This window comes from Anabrus simplex, chromosome 4 (genome assembly GCF_040414725.1).
Source record: "Anabrus simplex isolate iqAnaSimp1 chromosome 4, ASM4041472v1, whole genome shotgun sequence".
Classification (NCBI taxonomy): domain Eukaryota; kingdom Metazoa; phylum Arthropoda; class Insecta; order Orthoptera; family Tettigoniidae; genus Anabrus; species Anabrus simplex.
In genome coordinates, this window is record NC_090268.1 from 45479662 (window position 1) to 45501798 (window position 22137).

A 22137-nucleotide genomic window follows, 5' to 3' on the forward strand; every position below is an offset into this window, starting at 1 on the left:
TGAATATTGTGGGTTGCATAAAACTACATTGGAAGGGACGGCTGAATCACGCTGTATGTATTGAATAGGAGGAAATAATAAAAAGCTTTTCTATTGTAAAATATATTTATAAAAATTGTTGAATATGTTTCAAAATATAATTGGTATAACAGCAGTCAATTTAATGAATTTACTGTAACTGATATTGAAAATATTTTGTTTGCAATCAGTTGATTTTATATGACTAATATATCATGCATGCATTCATTTTGAAACTTCCCACACTGAATAAATTTAATGATTCTTATTTTAGTGTTTTGGTTCTTATTAAAGCTATCGATCAATTACAAATTTTGATTGGCTGACCTAATGACTTTAATTGATTAATCAGCTGATGAATCAAATTTTAATCAGATTCACACACTATAAGTTCGAGAAAAATATCTGGCACAATATAATTTTATAATTCAATATGCTGTAAAGTAGATGTATTTTGCCTTGTGGTGATTTTTCTACCTGGCACACTAGCAAAGTCAACAGTAACTTAGAGGACAAAATACTGTGTAGTCGACATACTTTGTCCTTGTGGCAGCCTCCGCATGGGGGAAGTTGTAATGATAAATAAAATAATTTTAAATTTTAAATGTATTGGTAGCAGGCAAGTAAAAAAAAAATATTAAAAGTCAGATAAGTTAATATTTTAAATATATTTCAATATTGATGATTTAATGGTTAAAAAGTTTCAAACTGTGAAGTTAACAATTATTTACAGTCACGCCTCTTTGCTCCAGGACTTCAGACATGTCAGTGTGTTGACATGTTCAGAACTAAGGGCCGCCCTTCTCTTAGTAACAATATTTCCAGCACCACTGAACACTCTCAAACAAGCAACTGAAGTAGCTGGAATGCAAAGCAAGTTTTTCACTATGCATGCGAGATGTGGAAGTTGGACTAAATGTAGTTTCCACCATTTCAGAGGGTCTGCAAAATCATCTTCTAGTTCCAGCAATGACTTCTAGACTGCGATCTCCATCATAAGTGGTGTTGAACTCGAAACCGAAATGCCATGACCAGAATCCTGTTCGTCTTTGTCAGTTTAAAATTCGGTTTCCTCTCTTCTTGTTGCATTGTTTTACTGGAACGTTTACTCCATCCATATCTCTCTCCAAAATTCTTCTCCACCTGGATTACCGGTCCTTTTATTCAATACATCTAAGATATTTAAATCTTGGGATCAAGAGCAGTAGCTTCCTGGTATATCTTCAAATTACACTGATCATTTATCCTAGCCATTAAATCTTCTACAAGAGTCCTTTTTAACCTAGCTATATATCCAGTATTGACATCAGAGTAACGAAAAGATAATTTTAAATGTGTTACTGCAGGCATTACAACACTACCTGTCACATATTTGCTATCACCAAGGAGGTCTGATATTTCTAAGCCTGGCTTAAGACACACAATCACTTTTTTCCTGTCAGCTCCCATTCAATTGTTGTTAGAGATCTGATATTAAAATTAAAGGTCTGGGTCAATAGGACATCAATAATACCCCTTTTATGAGAATCGGGACTTCAAATTTACGACGTGCTAAGTGAGAAAACATGTTAATGAGGAATACACCAACAAGGTTTCACTGCAATAAATATTAACGTCATTTGAGAATGTAATATCAGTTTACTATATTTACTTGTTATTATTAAACTTCACTATCATGCATTAAAATGAATTACACTGTTCATTGCAAATTGTGTTTCATTATCCATAGATGTGATTCTAAAATTTCTATGTTTTTAGGTGTGTGAACACTGTAGTTATCGTAATGCTAAGGAATATAATTGGCAGAATAAGACAATCATCTTGGCTGCTGATTATGCATCCAATGGCATTTATAACTTCATAATTCCACTAAGAGCTCACTTCCGGTCAAAAACATCTCTAAATCCTATCATACTACTGTTAGAACGGCGGCCAGAAATTGCATTCCTCGATGCCATCTCCTACTTTCCACTGGTGTACTGGATGCTTGGATCAATAGACTGGTAAGATGGGTACATTATATTTTTAAAGATATTTGAGAAATTATTTATTCACATCATTCAAGCACACTTTATCATTTCTATGTTACTGCTGTATGAGATGTATTTTATTTTTATTTCAGCCTTGATGATCTTCTGCGAGCAGGGATTACGTTAGCTGAAAATGTTGTTGTTGTTAACAAAGAAATGTCCAATTCTGCAGAAGAAGATACTCTAGCAGACTGTAATACCATTGTGGCTGTCCAGACCATGTTCAAGTAAGAAATATGAAGTCTACTTAATTTACAAACAAATATAAATGTTGAAATGTAAAATGTATTGTAGAAAATTTAGTAGAATAATTTCAATTATTTTTATGAAATCAGCTACTGGCTGATATTAGCTCTTTGCTTTCTACCCAGACTGCCAAGGTTTGAATCCTTGTTGATCCTGGCATGGAATTTTCATCTGAAAGTCCAAAACCCAGAATGAACTGAGGCAGCTCCAGAAGCCTTAGAAATAATTGGGATAAGTTTTAAGTTAATAAACATTATTTATATGTTGTAAATCTGTTCCACTTGATTTATTTCTGAACAGTGACTTTTTGGGTGATATCTAATCTTAAGCTAGGGTCCAGTTTTATAAGCTCTGTCATTGTCTGGAATACCACTTTCAGTGGCCAAGGAGTGCTGAAAGTGGTATTTCTGCACTTATTGTATGAGGTAAAATATATTACATTTGCTTTGGATGCCAATCAATTTTTAGATTGATCAGGGGAAAAGTTTGATGTGTGAAAATTCAGATTGCTTCAGACCAATGTTAATACTACTGCAGCATGGAATATTGATCATCAAGATGGAGAAGGGGGTGTGTGCAGAATCGTAGCTTGTAGCTTGCTGGAAGGAATCAGGAGTCCTGGGAACCAAGGAAGCAGCTTGAAACATTGAATAAATACATGTGACAGCAAACAGTTGTTTTTTTTTTTTTTTTTTTTTAACTATACTAGTAACTAAAATTACTGTACCACAACCTACAATATTATGGGGTGATTATTTTACCACATTCCTTTCATTCTTAGTATTGACATCTACAATGACTTATAGTGGATAAGATGTAGAGTTTCAGCTTCATGATTCCTGGGTACAGGTACCAACTGTTCTAGTCAACAAATTAAATTTCTTAAGAATATGCACATCAACCTTTAATGAACCCTCATGGTACATAGTCAACATCTACTCAAATACTCACTTCAATCAATCAGTCAGTCAATCAATCAATCAATCAATCAATCACTACTGATATGCGTTTAAGGCAATCGCCCTGGTGGCAGATTCCCTATCAGTTGTCTACCACCGAGCTCGATAGCTGCAGTCGCTTAAGTGCGGCCAGTATCCAGTATTCAGGAAATAGTAGGTTCGAACCCCACTGTCGGCAGCCCTGAAGATGGTTTTCCGTGGTTTCCCATTTCCACACCAGGCAAATGCTGGGGCTGTACCTTAATTAAGGCCACGGCCGCTTCCTTCCCACTCCTAGCCCCTCCCTGTCCCATCGTCGCCATAAGACCTATCTGTGTCGGTGCGACGTAAAGCAACTAGCAGTTGTCTACCCACTGTCGTGGAAAAAGGTATAGACACCCAAGTTAATACGTTAATCAGAAGTTTATCCTTTGTCCCACATAGAAACAATCTGTACCAAAATTTACCTTATTTTGTTCTACATTTACTTATGTGGAGTAGAAATTTTTATCATAGCCAGTTAAAATTTTAAGGTAGGTTGAACAAAGAAAAGTGCTGGTAATTTTTTTCATTTCCAACAGAGTGCTCACTTTGAAAATTCATATCTTTAAAAGTATTGATCTGATCATTACCAAACTTCAATAAGTCTTAAAGTACTGTATTGTTTATCTTTATACCAAGCTGTCATTTCATATGATATTTGTGAAAAAGGTTGTTGTAAATTTTGTGAAACATCATTTTCTCATTACTGGGTGATCATAGCCGTAAAGTCCGGCTCCATGGCTAAATGGTTAGTGTGCTGGCCTTTGATTACAGGGGTCCCGGGTTCGATTCCTGGCAGGGTCGGGAATTTTAGCCTTAATTGGTTAATTTCGCTGGCACGGGGGCTGGGTGTATGTATCATCTTCATCATCATTTCATCCTCATCACGACGCGCAGGTCGCCTACGGGTGTCACATCAAAAGACCAGCATCTGGCGAGCCGAACTTGTCCTCGAACACTCCCGGCACTAAAAGCCATATGCCATTTCATTTCATTTCGTAGCCATAAAAATTCAGCTTGCTATGAAGCTCATAAGAGCATCAGACTAAAATTAAAACTGTTTTTTGCCTGCATGCAGTTGTTGATTTTATATTTATTTATATTTAAATGAGTGGTTTTGAGAGAAATAAGCACTGTATTGGCCAAGCGGTGTTACCCAGTTGGCTTATTTGCCGTGCCAGCTGAACTCTGTCACTGCTCTGTATCAGCTTTGAGTCATGTAGAACTACTTCACAATGAATATGTTGTGTTGCAGGGTGAGAAAGTGGAATAAGGGAATAACATGCTAGAGAAATACGAGATATACTATGCAATTCTATCATCGATATATCAAGCGCTAGTGTGGTACTTACCCCCCCCGCCCCAATCGCCCTTAATAAATACGAGACCTTTCAAAAGTTGAACGCATCCCACCATTACTATTGACACCTTGAAGAGAGGAAACACTTTGAATAAGCCCTGTCACCTAGCCCCAAGTGAAGATAAATTGTATTTTTCTTTAAAATATTAGAGAAAACACTGTTTTTGACCTTTACCTTGCCGGGCTGAGTGGCTCAGGCGGTTGAGGCGCTGGCCTTCTGACCACAACTTGGCAGGTTCGATCCTGGCTCAGTCCGGTGGTATTTGAAGGTGCTCAAATACGTCAGCCTTGTGTCGGTAGATTTACTAGCACGTAAAAGAACTCCTGCGGGAGTAAATTCCGGCACCTCAGCGTCTCCGAAAACCGTAAAAGAGTAGTTAGTGGGACGTAAAGCAAATAGCATTATTATTATTATTGACCTTATTAATTACGCTCGTGCTATGAGAGTTCACTGTGGAGGGAATGCTACTGTTCTGTGTGCTCAGCTGACCACAGATGTTAGCAACAGCATAATCTGTATCCTCTTACTAAAGTTCACATGGAAATGGAACATTTTGAAGAGACGATGATTTCTTCTCTACTTCTAAGGAAAGTAAGTTTCAAAATAATTCCGCCAAGTGCACTGATGCATTAATCACTAACGAAATGAAGACATCCTTCTCATAAGCCGGATCTTATGGAGAAATACGAGATATACTGTGCAATTCTTCAATCAATCACCGGGCTGATTGGCTCAGGCAGTGGAGCCGCTGGCCTTCTGATCCCAACGTGGCAGGTTTGATCCTGGCCCAGTCCGGTGGTATTAGAAGGTGCTCAAATACGTCCGCCTCATGTCGGTAGATTTACTGGCACATAAAAGAACTCCCGCGGGACTAAATTCCGGCACCTCGGCGTCTCTGAAAACCGAAAAAGTAGTTAGTGGGATGTAAAGCAAATAACATTATTAAAGGTTTTGAACAACTGACAAAACAACAAACATCCACTTATTGTACAGCAGGGAACGTCACTAGGATTTCCAGAGCCAAGTGCATTCTTCTTCCCGGTGGGTAGTCTGCTTTCTTCTCACACAACCACCCAATTAAGTATAAAACAATATAAAATCAACAATTGCATGCAGGCAAAAAGCCGTTTTAATTTTAGCCTGACACTTTCATGAGCCTCATAACAAGCTGCATTTTTTACAGCTATAGTCATCCAGTACTGAGAAAATGTTGTTTCACAGAGTTTGCAACAACCTTTTTCACTAATATTAGATGAAATAAAAACTTGGCATACAGATCAACAATAAGTTATTTTAAATGAACGTTAGAAATTTCATTATGGCCCGTATTGAACTGGGATTAACTAACGACTATTTTTAAAATATCAGATCTCCAAATATGAGTTTGATTTTTCACGCCATGCGCAACACACATCCCCGTCAGTTATCCACACTACTTCAGCCCTCAGCTCCACCTTAGCCCCATTCCCCTGTTGTTGCTCCTCCTCTATTCCCTCCCCTTCCTACTTCCCTCACCGTCACTTGGCCTCTGCTCCTGCACTCTTTCAGAAGCTCAGCTCCACTCCATTCACTAACTGCTCCAACTTGCTGCTTAAGGTGAGTTTGAACCTTTTTCTACTCTTCTTTCTGCGATTGTAATTCCACCATGCCTAATTTGGCTTTCGTCATTTTTTTCATCAGGTTTCCATGGTCCCATATCGAACCTGAGTTAAGACCATCGAATGCCACAGCTTATATAAACAAGGGTTATTCTTCACATGAATGACATATGTTTTCCAATTTTCTTTTAACAAGACAAAGATATAAACATTTTATGACATATGCTTCAGGTTGGATCATCTCTCATGTGTGAATGGACTTAACAACTGCGTTTCTCACCTCAGATTTTAAAGAATTCTACTTCATGGTCTGATGCACCATATTCTCATTCCATATTTTTGTACCATAATTTTAACTTATTTTAAATTACTATTGTATATGTGTCATGTGTTTTATAATGTTTTTTGGATGTTTGTATTCTGCTTAATTGTATCACTGGCTGATGATGACACATAATTAGTGTCAAAACTAGTACCACTCTTTTATGAATGGCATGTGATATAATTCATATCAATAAATTATAATTGAATTGAAAAGGTGGAGCTGAAATACCTTTAAGATGTATTAAAGTTTGGGAACAATCAGATCAATAATTTTAAAGTTATGAATTTTCAAAGCGAGCTCTCCCTTGGAAATGGAAAAAGTATCTGCACTTTTTCTGTTCAACTTGCATTAAAATTTTAACCAGATGCGATAAAAATTTCTACTCCATGTAATTAAACGTAGAATAAAATAAGTGAAATTTTGGTGTAGCTTGTTTCTATGTGGGACATTTATTAACGTATTAACTTGGGTGTCTATACTTCTTTCCACGATGTTTTCTTAAATAATTTCAAAGAATTTGGATGTAGGAAACTCGGCCAGGTTCTTGATTCTCCTGTTAGGTCGCATTGAAAGCAGAACATAGAAATTTTTATATGTTCAGATTTTCAGGCAAAGTTTATTGAGGTGACTGGCAGCTTCTCTTCTTTTTCTCTTCTTCTTCTCTTCTTTTACTATCTGCTAATTGTATTACTTGTTTCAGGTTCTTCCCAAGCATAAAAAGCATCACAGAGCTCTCGCAGTCTTCAAACATGAGGTTTATGCAGTTCCGAGCACATGACAAATATGCACTCCATCTCTCCAAAATGGAAAAGGTATTGGGCATTACTCCCCAGCTCTTCAATGCAGATGAAGGTGGAGACAGGGTGCTTGTGCTGGTAACCCTCTTTATTTCACTTACCCTTTCATTTTTATTCTTTCTGCCTAATTTAGGAATGTTCTCAGTTACTTTTCTATCCTGTGCACAAATTTAGTTAGTCAGCAGTGAATCAGTGGTGGCCGGTGGAAATATTTCTCTTACAGAAACCTATAATGTTAGTCAATCAAATATTGTTTTCCTCTGTGTTAGACTGTATATATAAAAAATGTTTTTTAAGAACAACAAACTGCACTGTAAAATAAGTGTAAAATATGCAATATGGTAACATGACTTAGTATTGGTGAGTGTAGAAAATAAATTGGTAAATGAATGTGCTCTGCAAATAAAGATAGACTGTAATTATATATCCGGTCTAGGAAGCCAAGAATAACGGCCGAGAGGATTTGTCGTGCTGACCACACGCCGCCTCGCCTCGTAATCTGCAGGCCTTCGGGCTGAGCAGTGGTCGCTTGGTAGGCCAAGGCCCTTCAAGGGCTGTAGTGCCATGGGGTTTGGTTTGGTAATTATATATGTCCTATTCGGCCAATGGCCGTAGTCGTGTTGAAACACCGGATCCCGTGAGATCTCAGAAGTTAAACAACTGTGGGCATGGTCGAGATTTGGATAGGTTGCCACGCGTTGTTGGTAGGAGGGTAAGAGAATGGAGGAGCGGAAAGGAACTGGCCACCCTACCGTACGTAAACTCTGGCTCAGGCACACCTCTGCGGAGGTTCGGACCTGCCTTCGGGCAGAATACATCCTTACCTTACCTATAGATTAGCCTAGTTCTGCCAAGTATGGAATACTGTAAGGTAGGCACTGCTGTACTTTATAGATGTGGTTGTAAGATAGGGCTTGTTGGTGCATTTCAGGCTTGCAAAGATAAAATCTCTCACATCATAAGTATCTAAAAGAAATTTTAGACAAAAAATGTATAACATAATGTTAAATTATTGTCAAACAAATAATTAAAGGCCATTCCATTTCTACAAGTTATACTTAACAGTATTATAGTTTGTTTACTGTCTGACTCCTTGGCTGAATGGCCAGCGTTGAGACCTTATTTTCAAAAGGGTTCAGGGTTCAATTCTGGGCTGGGTCTGGGATTTTAATCGCATCTGATTAATTCTTCTGGCTTGAGGACTGGATGTTTGTGTTTGTCCCAATACTCTATTCTTCGTGTTCAGACAATAAACCTCCTACTCTATTCTTCATGTTCAGACAATAAACCTCACTACCAACCACAACAGAAACACGCAATATATAGGATTGGTGTCAGGAAGAGCATCCAGCTGTAAAACAGGGTCAAATCCATGTGAGCAACACAGTTCGCATCTGCGACCCCAGAAGCGGTAGGTGAAGAAGAAGAAGAAGAAGCTAGTTTGTTTATCATTGTCCAGTGCATTCATGTTATCCTAGCAAAAGCCCAGCAAACAGGATTGTTTGTACTTAATACACTGACTGACAGAGCAAATGCAACACCAAGGAGGAGTGGTTCGAAAGGGATGAAAGTTGGGGAAAAAACAGAGACGGCACGGACGAATAATTGATGTTTATTTCAAACCGATATGCAGGTTACACAATGCGCACGGCATCGACTCAGTAGGATGTAGGACCACCGCGAGCGGCGATGCACGCAGAAACACGTCGAGGTACAGAGTCAATAAGAGTGCGGATGGTGTCCTGAGGGATGGTTCTCCATTCTCTGTCAACCATTTGCCACAGTTGGTCGTCCGTACGAGGCTGGGGCAGAGTTTGCAAACGGCGTCCAATGAGATCCCACACGTGTTCGATTGGTGAGAGATCCGGAGAGTACGCTGGCCACGGAAGCATCTGTACACCTCGTAGAGCCTGTTGGGAGATGCGAGCAGTGTGTGGGCGGGCATTATCCTGCTGAAACAGAGCATTGGGCAGCCCCTGAAGGTATGGGAGTGCCACCGGCCGCAGCACATGCTGCACGTAGCGGTGGGCATTTAACTTGCCTTGAATACGCACTAGAGGTGACGTGGAATCATACGCAATAGCGCCCCAAACCATGATGCTGCGTTGTCTAGCGGTAGGGCGCTCCACAGTTACTGCCGGATTTGACCTTTCTCCACGCCGACGCCACACTCGTCTGCGGTGACTATCACTGACAGAACAGAAGCGTGACTCATCGGAGAACACGACGTTCCGCCATTCCCTTATCCAAGTCGCTCTAGCCCGGCACCATGCCAGGCGTGCACGTCTATGCTGTGGAGTCAATGGTAGTCTTCTGAGCGGACGCCGGGAGTGCAGGCCTCCTTCAACCAATTGACGGGAAATTGTTCTGGTCGATATTGGAACAGCCAGGGTGTCTTGCACATGCTGAAGAATGGCGGTTGACGTGGCGTGCGGGGCTGCCACCGCTTGGCGGTGGATGCGCCGATCCTCGCGTGCTGACGTCACTCGGGCTGCGCCTGGACCCCTCGCACGTGCCACATGTCCCTGCGCCAACCATCTTCGCCACAGGCGCTGCACCATGGACACATCCCTATGGGTATCGGCTGCGATTTGACGAAGCGACCAACCTGCCCTTCTCAGCCCGATCACCATACCCCTCGTAAAGTCGTCTGTCTACTGGAAATGCCTCCGTTGACGGCGGCCTGGCATTCTTAGCTATACACGTGTCCTGTGGCACACAACAACACGTTCTACAATGACTGTCGGCTGAGAAATCACGGTACGAAGTGGGCCATTCGCCAACGCCGTGTCCCATTTATCGTTCGCTACGTGCGCAGCACAGCAGCGCATTTCACATCATGAGCATACCTCAGTGACGTCAGTCTACCCTGCAATTGGCATAAAGTTCTGACCACTCCTTCTTGGTGTTGCATTTGCTCTGTCAGTCAGTGTATATACAGTATCTCTGTATTTGCATTAATTTCATTATTTTACATGTCCCGAATGGTTAGCATAGCAGACTTTGGTTCGGAGGTTATCAGGGTTCAATTCTCATCTAGGTTGGTAATTTCAGCCATATCTGGTTAATTCCTCTGACTTGGGGACTGGGTGTTTGTGATTCTATCAATACACACATCACACCACATGACACCACACCATCAACCATTGCAGAAACATGTAATAGTGAACACATCCCTCCACATAGCATTGGTGTCAGAAAGAGCATCCAATTATTGTAAAACAATGTCCATGTGCAACATAATTTGCATACACAACACCATCAGGGTGTCGGAAAAGCAGCGGAAGAAGATAGGCTTTATATTGGCATACCGTAAGGTAGCTTTAACTTTCGTTAACCTATTCTAATACACAGACACCCACATTTCGTCGCACCTCTAACCTGGAGAGAATTCTCTGCATGATGAAATTCAGTATCAGTTCACAATTTACCATCACTCAACATTAAGCACTGAGTGACTAGCTGTATAGTTCCCCCCATACTAGTCCAGAGATTGTAGCCAACATTCAGTGACCCTCAGCCAGAATAAAAAATAATCCAACACAAATAAGATTTCTCTTCAAGAATAACTAACTCCCTAAGTCTACAAATATCAGTGTGGATTCTTCCCAAATTCAGTACATATTATTCAATTGAAGATACAATTACCAAATTACAAGTAACTTTAGACTTGGTAACCTTAGCCACAGAATTATTTATTGACCTCAGGAAAGCATGTGTCGCTGTTGACCATGATCTTCTTATCAAGAAACTAGAAGAAGCTGGAGTTAGAGGTATAGCGTTAAACCCTATGGATAGACAGGAATTTTTCTTTTGCAACAGTGTAAATACTAAATCACTAACCATAATAATTAGTGTCCTGCACGGGTCAGTTTTTCGACTTATAATTTTCCAGCCCTAACTTCGCCACCAATAAAGGCATCATCTATCTATCTATCTAGATTTTTTTAAATGATATAGAATCTCTAAAATTGCATGGGCAGCTATCTCTATTTGTTCAGGGAATTAACCATTTAAAATTAATATCCCTAATGGGAATCAAACCCAGGATTCTGTGAACCAAAGGCCACAACACTGAGCATTCAGCCGAGGAGCCAGACTGTAGCATTTTATAAGAAGGAACAACTTGATAACTTACTCATGGACTATATTGGCATTGTTTCTATACACATTGCAAAGCTGAAAGAAACAATGTGGCATTATATCACTCACCTACAGCCCTGTATTTTACAAGCGATCATTGTGAAGCTGAGTAACAACTAGATTACTCAGGCCAGTTATTCCTACATCATATGTTATTTCAGTGAGATGTTGCATATAAAGATAAATCAGTGGTGTGACACCACTGGACTAGAAATTCTACTTATGTACAGTGCATTAAATTAATTAATTAACATATAAATAAATAAACAATTTGTTTGTTTGTTTGTTTGTTTGTTTGTTTGTTTGTTTGTTTGTTTGTTTGTTTGTTTGTTTGTTTGTTTGTTTGTTTGTTTGTTTGTTTGTTTGTTTAATGGAAATTTCCAGTTATCCTTTTTAGATGATATATATTCTTCATTAACATCAATTTTTCTGTAATACCTAACAAGATAATATTTCTCTCAATAATGTAATAAAAAAGACCTAAAAATTTAGAACTGCAGAGACCTTCACCAAATTTAGGAAATGTCATAGTGTCCACATTCTGGAAAGTCAGGGGAAAAGATTTTGATCAGGGAAAGTCAGGGAAATAGACAAAAATTCTGGAGAGACAGAGAAATCTTTCCCAATGATGGATTTGAGGGGATATTTTTAGAGGCTATTCTAGCATTTCTTTTTCGGGTATATTTTCCACAAGAAGTGCACAACAATTCTACAATTTTTTGTTGTGCCCTTGTGTCATTTCTTTCAAGCATTTTTATGTTATTTTTTTAAATTTCAGTTCTGGGATGCTTTCTTGAAACTCTTGACAATGGCTAAAAAGTAGTGTACATTTAATAAACTTTGGCTAGACAGTAAAGTGTTTCCCGAACTGAGTATGGTTGGACATATTGGTAAATGATGCAACTTCAGCATATTGTAAAATATATTGTAAAGCGTTCAAACTTAGTAATATGGGTAAACAAGCAGTCACTTCTCATGCTAAAGGACTTACCTACTCTTGTAAAATGCATAAAAGCTAAGTCTTCCCAGTCAACAATTTCTTTCTTTGCAAAGAATATCTCTACTCCATCTCCACCTGAAGATACACAGCCAAGAGTCAGCACTACATCCACAGCAATGCCAGGAACAAGTCAAACGAGTTTAAAGACTTTCCATGTGAATGAAGATGATGTTACATGGGCTGAAACTATATGGGCTCTCCAGGTTGTCACTGGAAAGATGTCTCTCAACTCTTGTGATGAAACCTCTGCAACGTTCAAAACAATGTTCCCAGAGAGTAAAATTGCTCAAAACCACAAGTCTGTTTGTCCTTTTTGGACAAATTTGTTTAACAGTTCATCAAAACAAACAACATAGTCATAAAGTCATTTTTCAAACATAGGAAGCATTAATCTTATCCATAGTAAAGTAGCTGATGTGAATCTTGAAAAAGTTGCAATGAGGTATTTGAATAGTGTATTTTTAAGCAGGGCAACTGAGGATCACTTATTAGATGGGTTTATACATGGAGTCTCCTTACCTTTAGGAAATATTTTGCAAGTCTCATTGGATGGGCCAAATGTTAACCACAGTTTTATTTAAAAACTTGAAAATCATTTGCAAGTGCTAAACCCCAAGGGCAAATCTCTTCTTGATATAGGCATATGTAGTTTTGCATACTGTGAATGGAGCCATGAAAACTGGGATCTCCAAAATTGACTGGGACCTTTTTCATTTTTTCAGGTCTCTTTACAATCTTTTTAAAGATAACCCTGCTTGACATGCTAAATATACAGGCATAACAACAAGCACCACATTTCCTTACAAGTTCACTGCAATAAGATGGTTGGAAAATGCAAGCTCTTAAGATATATGATCACATTGACAAATTTGTGAAAGAGTACACTGGAAAAAAAAACCTTAAATACCATAGAGAAACTGTGAAGAATCCACTACTTAAGGCAAAATTAAGTGCTGTTAGAAGTATTTTGTCAGATGTTGAACCTTTCCTCAAAGGATTTCAAAATCAGAAACCTATGGTACCTTACTTTTTTACATCGCTTGAAGAACTTAAGAAAAATATAATGATGAGATTTCTTAAGTCTGAAAAGATAACTGAAGCAAGTACTTCCTAAAAGTTAAAATATTTAGACTTACAAGATAGTGCCAATCTGCTTTCAGTAGAAAAAGTGTATATTGCTTATGCTGCCAAAAGCTTACTCAAACAAGTTAAATGTTCTGAAAAGGAAAAGGTTAAACTTACTTGTAAGAATGAGTTCAAAAATCACCATGTTAGAAAAAACTCAGAGAGAAAAGTCCTCTAAACTCACATTTAGCAAGGGGTCTCACTGCCCTATACCCCAAAATGATATTGCTCAAAACCAGTTTCTCAATGAAAAGGATTGATGTCGTTCTTGAAAACTTGCACAGCTATACAAGAATATGTGATAAAAGTGTTGAAAAGATCAAATGACAGTTCTGTCTACTAACCGAGGAAGCTCAGAACAATGCGGGAATCAACAAACAAATTAATGACTTTATTTCTAAAAGAACGGATGACTTGGGTTTGGATGAATTTTGCTACAATCTTTTAGGAGAAAATGAGAAATAATGAAGATCTCTGGTCTGTAATGAGACTTTGTTTCATTTTATCTCATGGTAATGCATTTGTTGAGACAGGCTTTTCTGTTAATAAACATTTATGAGTTAAAAATCTTTTAGAAGAACCACTTGTGTCCCAGAGAATAATTTTTGATAGTGTGAAACGTTGGTGGTTCATTGAATGTTACTATCAACAGAAGTATGCTGACCTTGATTCGAGCTTCAGGAAGAAGGTATCAGTCATATGTAGAAAAGAAAAGCAATCAGAAGAGGAAAAGAAGAAAATGGAGAAAAGGAAAACTGAATTACAATTGAAAGATTTGGAGGAAAAACAGAAAAGGTTGAAAATTGAAAGAGAAAAGCAGGATGCTGAAATTGAAAGGAAGAAAATAGTTCTAGAAGACATAAAATGAGAACAGTGATCTTTTTGATAAGTACAAACTTTTCTTTTTCATTTCTATGTTTCCTGACTGATTTGTTTTCAAATTTGAAAACTGTTTTGAATATAGACCTAGATTAATTGGCATTCATTATATTCACCTAGATTAGAAACACTGCTTTCGATCTCAAGAGTGCTTTAAATCCACATGAAATAGTATTAGACTGCTGTGGTGAAATAATTTTATTTTCATATTTGAATTACTTTATTAATAGTTAGTTGTAATTTGTTCCTTGGAAATAATAAGTTAAAGGTATACGTTGCATGTTACCATTAAAATATTTGTTTATATGTAAAGTGCCATCAGTGTAATTGTTTTTCCATAAATAATTCACAAAAAGGAAGAGAATAGAGAATTAGGCCAGCTATGGAATGGTGGAGACTGGAATTTCCTATTTTGTTCCTAGTAAAACATGGTGTTCAGCGAATTAACTTGTCACTCAGTTTTCATGAGTCAGGGAAATTTTTCTTAGTAGGCCAGGGAAAGTCAGGGAAACTTGAAAGAACATTTCTGTGGACACTATGAAATGTGCATGAATTTCAGGCAGGATGAAAACTAGAATTATAATTCAAATCTTGTACTGTATCACCAGATTTTTTATTTTATTTTATGTTTTACAATATTGGTTTTACGTAACACCGACGCACCTACGATGAGGTAGGAAAGGGCTAGGAGTGGGAAGGAAGTGGCCGTGGCCTTAATTAAGGTACAGCCCCAGCATTTTCTTAGTATGAAAATGGGAAACCATGAAATATCATCTTCAGGGCTGCCGACAGTGAGGTTCAAACCCACTATCTCCCGAAAACAAGCTCACAGCTGCATGCCCCTAACCACACATGCAACTCGCTCTCACCAGAAATTAACCTCCCTGTGTATGTTAGCATCAGTACTATACCATTATTTATTTATTTTCTTGATCAGAATTCCTAACTCCACAAAAAGTGCATCATTCAGGACAAAAATTCCCTCCAGCCACCATTGCAATGAATCGCTGAATTTAGACTTTATTAATGAAGCTGCTGAAAGATTTTTTTGGTATTTAATTGTTCATAAAAACAATAAATACTATGTACATTTCCTGGTAGTAATCTCAATAGAGAACTGTTTAATTTAAAGAACTTCTAAGTTAACAAAGTAGCTATCTCTTATAATTATTTCTATTCTTATTGTAATGTGTAATTCTTTCTTTCTCTTGGGGCTACTCCTCTGTCTGCTGCAAAGGAAGAAGCATTTTAAACTCCTAATTGCACAATATCCATTTTGTTGTACTTTAACCTAATTTAATTTTTTCCCATAATCCGGCATATTACTTCCACTTCCTTTGTGACCCATCTAGCTCTTTCTTAGAGTAAGTGCTATTTGAACAAATAGACTAGCAAAATAGTGCATACTGCATTTACGATGCGTGTTTTTTAAGTAAGTACCGTTTTGATATAGAAAAAAAGTAGCGCACTTTTTAAACAATTCTTATTTTACATGTAAGCCTGTACCTTAAACTACCTCTCAATGTAAATTCCAGGCATATTAAGCAATTTTCAAATCATGAAACCAGCTTCTGAATTCCATCCACATAGTAATCTGCCACCTGATGGGCTAGCCGCTGCCGCACGGTCCTTTTTAGGTCATCATCGTCGTCATGGCGTTGACTTCCTAAAGGCTTTTTCAGGTACAGGAACTGGTAGTCACTAGACTCTAGATTACGACTATATGGAGAATGATCAAATTGTCCCCAACCAATTGAAGCGTTGAGGTCTCGGGTTCGATTAGCTGTGTGAGATCGCACATTGTCATGAAGCAAAAGAATCCCCTTTGTGTGCATGACAAGCCGTTTGTTTTGGATTGCGTGAGCACAACTTCCGATAATCTAAGCATCCTGACACCATTTCATAAAGAATACTCCTTGAAATTTCAGACAACTCATGACTTAATGACAAAATCTTAAAGCATCTGTTTTCTCGAACCTTTGCATCAACAAGTCTTCAGTATTGACAGATGGTCGCCCACTACGCTTCTTGTCGTGGACATTAGTACGGCCTTCTTTAAATGCTCGGACCCATTTTCTTACAATTCCTTTATCCAGAGTGTGTTCTCCATATACTTCACTAATCTGCCGATGAATTTCAACAGTTTTCATGCCTTTTCCATTTAAAAATCGAATCACAGCATGTACTTCATACTCGACAGGACCATTAATTGTCAGAGGCATTTTCAATACGCACAAACAAACATATAAGCTAATGCTTCCATAATGGCATTTGAGACTAGCCTACAGATGTGCCTACTGAGCACACATGCTCTGAACGACAATCGAAGCGCTGCAGAGGCCATATTAAAAAATGGTACTTTCTTTAAAAACATGCTTCGTACAATAGACAATTAGAATATAAATCTTTAACTTCTCTTTTACTCTTAGGCAACAAAAGGGACACTTCTCAAAGCATAAATGTAAATATCTCTTTCTTTTGGCTTTTGCTGCCTGTCTCTTTACACTTACTTGAGGTGGTTGGAGCATGATGTAATGCATACATTATATAGCAATCCATATATGCAGAAGAGCATGAAACATTAAGTACTATTATACTTTTGATATTTAAGAGATTTATCATGTAAGTACAGAAGTAATTAATTGAAAGGAAATTTAAGGTTTATTACCGTATTTTCTCGCATAATTAACGCCCTTACATAATTTATGCATTACGATACTTTAGGTCCAAAGTGGAGAAAAAAGAAATGTTCACGTATTTGACGCACCCACTTCTTCGAACATCCATCACACAGCTCCAGATGCGTTTCGAAATAAAGATGTCAACTACTCAGGTAGCAGCCTTCCTTTTGCAAAACCAGCCATTCCAAATACTGGGCAATATGCTAATATCAGCTTGTAGGAAATACCACTGCATTAGTTCAGTGAGAGAATCAGCCCTAAAGTGACTAGTGACGCTCTATTCCAGTCTGGTACAAACATATTTTACGAGTATTTCGGGTACGGAACATGCGTATTCTGTAATCTCAGAATTGTTTATTAGTCCACAGTGAGCAAGTATTTGAGTAATACTGCATCACATAAACTCGCAGTGATCAGTTATGCTGAAACATATGGGAATAGGCCAGCGGGCCGCAAGTATTCAGTGTCCGAATGAAACGTGCTCTACCGTGGTAACAGAGAAATGAATAACAAGTCTCGCAGAGCATTTCGGAAATCAAACAGCAGCAAGTTTCCGCAAGTAGAGGAGGATCTGCTTAAATATATGATTTTGTTACACAACGTCGGATATGCCGTTTCTCATGAAAGACTGTAGTTTAAAGGATGAGAAATATCTGCTGCACATGGAATCAGTGTCTCGGATTTGAAGGTTAACCGAGGCTGGATGATTAATTTTATGAAGAGGAATATACTTTCTCTTTGACGAAGAACAACATTAACTTATGCCAAAAATTGCCGAATGATTTCATCGCTTTGTGATTGAGAAGCATAAAGTGAAGGAATATTTGCTCTCGCAAATAGGAACCACAGGTCAGACACCAATCATTTTCATATGCCACAAAGTCGAACAGTCGATAAGAAAGGGACATTGAGTGTTATCGTACGCACTACCGGAAGCAAAAACAACAATGTACTGCAATGCTTGCTGTAACAGCCAACAGGTGTTGGCAGAAAGCTTCCACCTTATGTTGTTCTAAAATGAAAAACAATGCCTGAAGTAAAATTTTCGTGATGGATCCAGGTTTGTATCCAAGAAAAAGGGTAGATGGGCACGTCACTCGTACAAAACTGGATACGAACGGTTTGGGGAAATCTAGCAGGGTCCCTTCTTCGATGTCCAGCCCTTCTCATGTTGGACAGAATTATTTTGATTTTTTTCGGTGTGCCATTATTATGTACTTAAACCAAACCCCAAACCCCATCGCACTACAGCCCTTGAAGGGCCTTGGCCTACCAAGCGACCGCTGCTCAACCCGAAGGCCTGCAGATTACGAGGTGTCGTGTGGTCAGCACGACGAATCCTCTCGGCCGTTATTCTTGGCTCTCTAAACCGGGGCCGCCATCTCGCTGTCAGATAGCTCCTCAATTCTAATCACGTAGGCTGAGTGGACCTCGAACCAGCCCTCAGGTCTAGGTAAAAATCCCTGACTTGGCCGGGAATCGAATCTGGGGCCTCCGGGTAAGAGGCAGGTATGCTACCCCTACACCATGGGGCCGGCTATTATGTACTTACATGAATTATACTTTTATTAGTTCATGTTTATTTCACTTCAGGTCATATTGTCAGCTCGTAACAGAAAGAGTATTTTTCAGTGTCAGTACTTCAAACCCAAGTGTCCAACTTACCTGATTACCCTATTTTTTTCAGAAAAAATCTTATGCCAGAATTTTACACCAAATGAAGATAACAGCAAATGAGTTGAACCAATTGTATGGATATTATATTTGATGTATCTTTCGTATATAAATAAATAAATTGTAAATCATTTTTTTTAAATATCTGAATTCCTTGAATAATTTACACATCCAAAGTTTTTGCCTGTATTTTTCATCAAAAAAGTGTGTTAATTACGCGAGAAAATACAGTATTATTATACATCATGAGAGTTTTAGCATGGCATCATAAATGAACAATAATGTAGAATACTTGCATTTTACATGCTATATTTAATATATGTACAATAGTGAGTTAAATTTTTACTCTCATCATAAATAATTATTTATACAATAAGGATGTCTAGAAATAATTTCTATAATATTTTACAAACAGAAAGGGATATAAAGTTGTTGCATTGTTAAATAAAAATATTGTTCTAATGAATTCTTTCAGACATAATGCAATGAACATAAAATACATATGTGTATTTATGCTGTATTTTTTTTTTTTTTTTTTTTTTTAACTGGAAAATTTCAGGCATCCTAGTCTTCTACATTCTATGAAAACTAAAGTGTAGAACTATAAAATCTTGGCAGAAACTAAGATAAGAATATGAAGTATTTTAAAATGAAATTATAAATATTATGACAATAGTGGCCCTGGCCTCCTTCAAAACATTTTTCCATCCCCTTGTGGGTGGGGGTCATAAAATATAATCCTGCCATAAAAGGCAACTAAAAGTGGGGCCATGGCCTCACAACTTGGGAGCGTCCCCACTAGCTGAGTGTGGTACTGCTTCCACTTACTCGTGACAGGCTCTTCACTTTCATCTTTCCTATCTGACCTCCCTAGGTCAACTCTTGTTCTTTTCTGACTCTGACTGTAGTAGTTTACTGAGGCCTAGAGAGTCTTTTATTTTCTCTCCTTTTGTGGCACTTGTCTTCCTTTGCCAATTAATTTTTTTGAAATGTTGGATCTCTTCCAATTTTTCCCTCAGATTAATGTTAATAGAGGGTGGTTACCTAATTGTACTATCTCTTAAAACAATAACCACCACCACCACTCTAAATTTTCCATGTAAATTTTGTCTAGCTATAAAACAGCTTCAATAATAGCTCCTTGAGATCTCCAGATGTCTTCCCCCTGTGGGTGGGGGCGGTAGAATAACACCCACGGTATCCCCTGCCTGTCGTAAGAGGCGACTAAAAGGGGCCCCAGGGGCTCTGACTTGGGAGCGTGGGTGGCGACCACGGGGTCCTTAGCTGAGTCCTGTCATTGCTTCCACTTACTAGTGCCAGGCTCCTCACCTTCATCTATCCTATCCGACCTCCCTTGGTCAACTCTTGTTCTTTTCTGACCCCGACGTTATTAGGTTTGCGAGGGCTAGGGAGTCTTTCATTTTCATGCCCTTCATGGCCCTTGTCTTCCTTTGCCCGATATCTTCATTTTTCGAAGAGTTGGTCCCTTCCATATTTTCTCTCTGATTAGTGTTATATAGAGGATGGTTGCCTAGTTGTACTTCCTCTTAAAACAATAATCACCACCACCACCTCTCCAGATGTCAATTTAAAAATTAGCCTCAAAACTTACTCAATCCACCTTATGGACAGGTCCTCTCATTCATATTAGACATTTTTAGCACACTGAAAGGTGATTAAAAAGGAGGCAATGGAAGGAACTTTTCTCACTTACTCTGTACATCTTATGCAGTTGATAGTGACATTTATGCTTCTTGAATTATTCTAAATTTGAGAAAACAAGTTAAAACCTTGGTAGGAATTTAATTAGAACCAAAAATAAATTAGCTGCATGCAGATCTACACCTTCAGATATCAAGATACATAACAAAGTCATCAAAGTGATAGATAATTTTTGTTTGCTGGGTTGGACCATAAGTAATACAGTAAAACCTCGGTAAGATGTTTCTGCAGGGCAGAACAAAAAGAATGTGTTAAGTGAGAAAACGTACTCCTGAATATACGAATAAAACTAAACAACAGGGGTATGGAAACATTAGATAGATTTTTTCCGACATGAGGGCATTTTACATCGTGTATCTGCAGGTACAGTGAAAACTGTACTGTATCTACCATTTCTAAAGATAAGAGGAAAGTATTAAAAGGTGTGGAAAACACAACAGAACACATATGAAAACTTTTTTCCCCTGGGGCTTACAAAATAACAAGTGCATTGAACAGCGTAAAAAAAGAAAAGAACACCAAACATGAAAGCATGTGCACAGGGGCCAATAAAAATATAAAAGTATTATTGCAGATCGTACTATTTCTAAAACAAATGTTAGTAGAAGCCTTTTATTTTGGAGAAGTGGGTTATTAAACACTCTTAGACAGTGAATTGGAGGTTACACTCAACCATGTGCGACCGGGAGGAATGACTTTGGCTGCCATTTTTAATAAACTTCGACCAACTTGAGTCAAAACTCGAAGGTGCGAGTTCAACATTCGCGACCTCTGCACACTTTAAGATGTGGATGCCAGTCCACTTTCTGACAGGTTTTAATTTTGTCTTCATTAATAATGGATTTCGTGGCTTATTTCCATATCCATAACTAGGCTGTCATAAGACAAATATGTACCACGGGTAAGGAAAAAATGGGATGAAAAGCGACAGAAAAACAACTTACATCCTCCCTGGCTTAAGTTGGTTTATCCATGTCTTGCTGTAATCTGTAGGCCTTCAGGCTGAGCAGTGGTTGCTTAGTTGGCCAAATCCCATCAGGGCCGTAACACTGTGAGGTTTGTTCATTATTATTTTAACTGTAGAATAGGATACTTCTTCCATGGCTCAGACAATTAAACACTAGCCTTGGATCACAAGTTTTAATCTTAGGTACTCCTTATGAAACTTTTGGTACCAAGGTGCAAAGGGCACAGGTTTTCTTTGGGACCTGAAGTTTCCCTTTCTAGTATCATTCTATTAACATTTCATAATCATTTGTCATTGTTCTGGAGATGTGCTACAGGCTTTGCCAACCACCTTGATGATTCTTGCAGCTTCATTACCTGACCCAGCTGAAATTAGGTTTAGTATTAGATTGCCAATGTGACAAACTCCTTAAGACATTTATTTTCCTAACTAGAAAGAAGTGGTGTAATCTAAGCCAAGACAACCTTCAGCATCCATCTTGAGTGTGCTAAATTACTTCAGGTGGACTTGGGGAAGGAATGTTTTCTAAATTCCAGTACTTCCTGATTCATTTAACTTGAAGCACTCTACAAAGGGGGGAGATAGGAAGAG

The 22137-nt window shown here is 38.3% G+C and overlaps 1 protein-coding gene across 1 annotated transcript in view; it reads left to right on the top strand.

Annotated features, from left to right (window-relative positions):
• The window catches only part of SLO2 (slowpoke 2), a 525845-nt gene that overhangs the window by 422467 nt on the left and 81241 nt on the right, over positions 1-22137 (top strand). The window contains exons 18-20 of the mRNA XM_068227345.1: positions 1777-2021; positions 2141-2275; positions 7259-7433. Coding sequence (XP_068083446.1) covers positions 1777-2021; positions 2141-2275; positions 7259-7433 — 555 coding nt within the window. The remainder of the gene's footprint in view (positions 1-1776; positions 2022-2140; positions 2276-7258; positions 7434-22137) is intronic.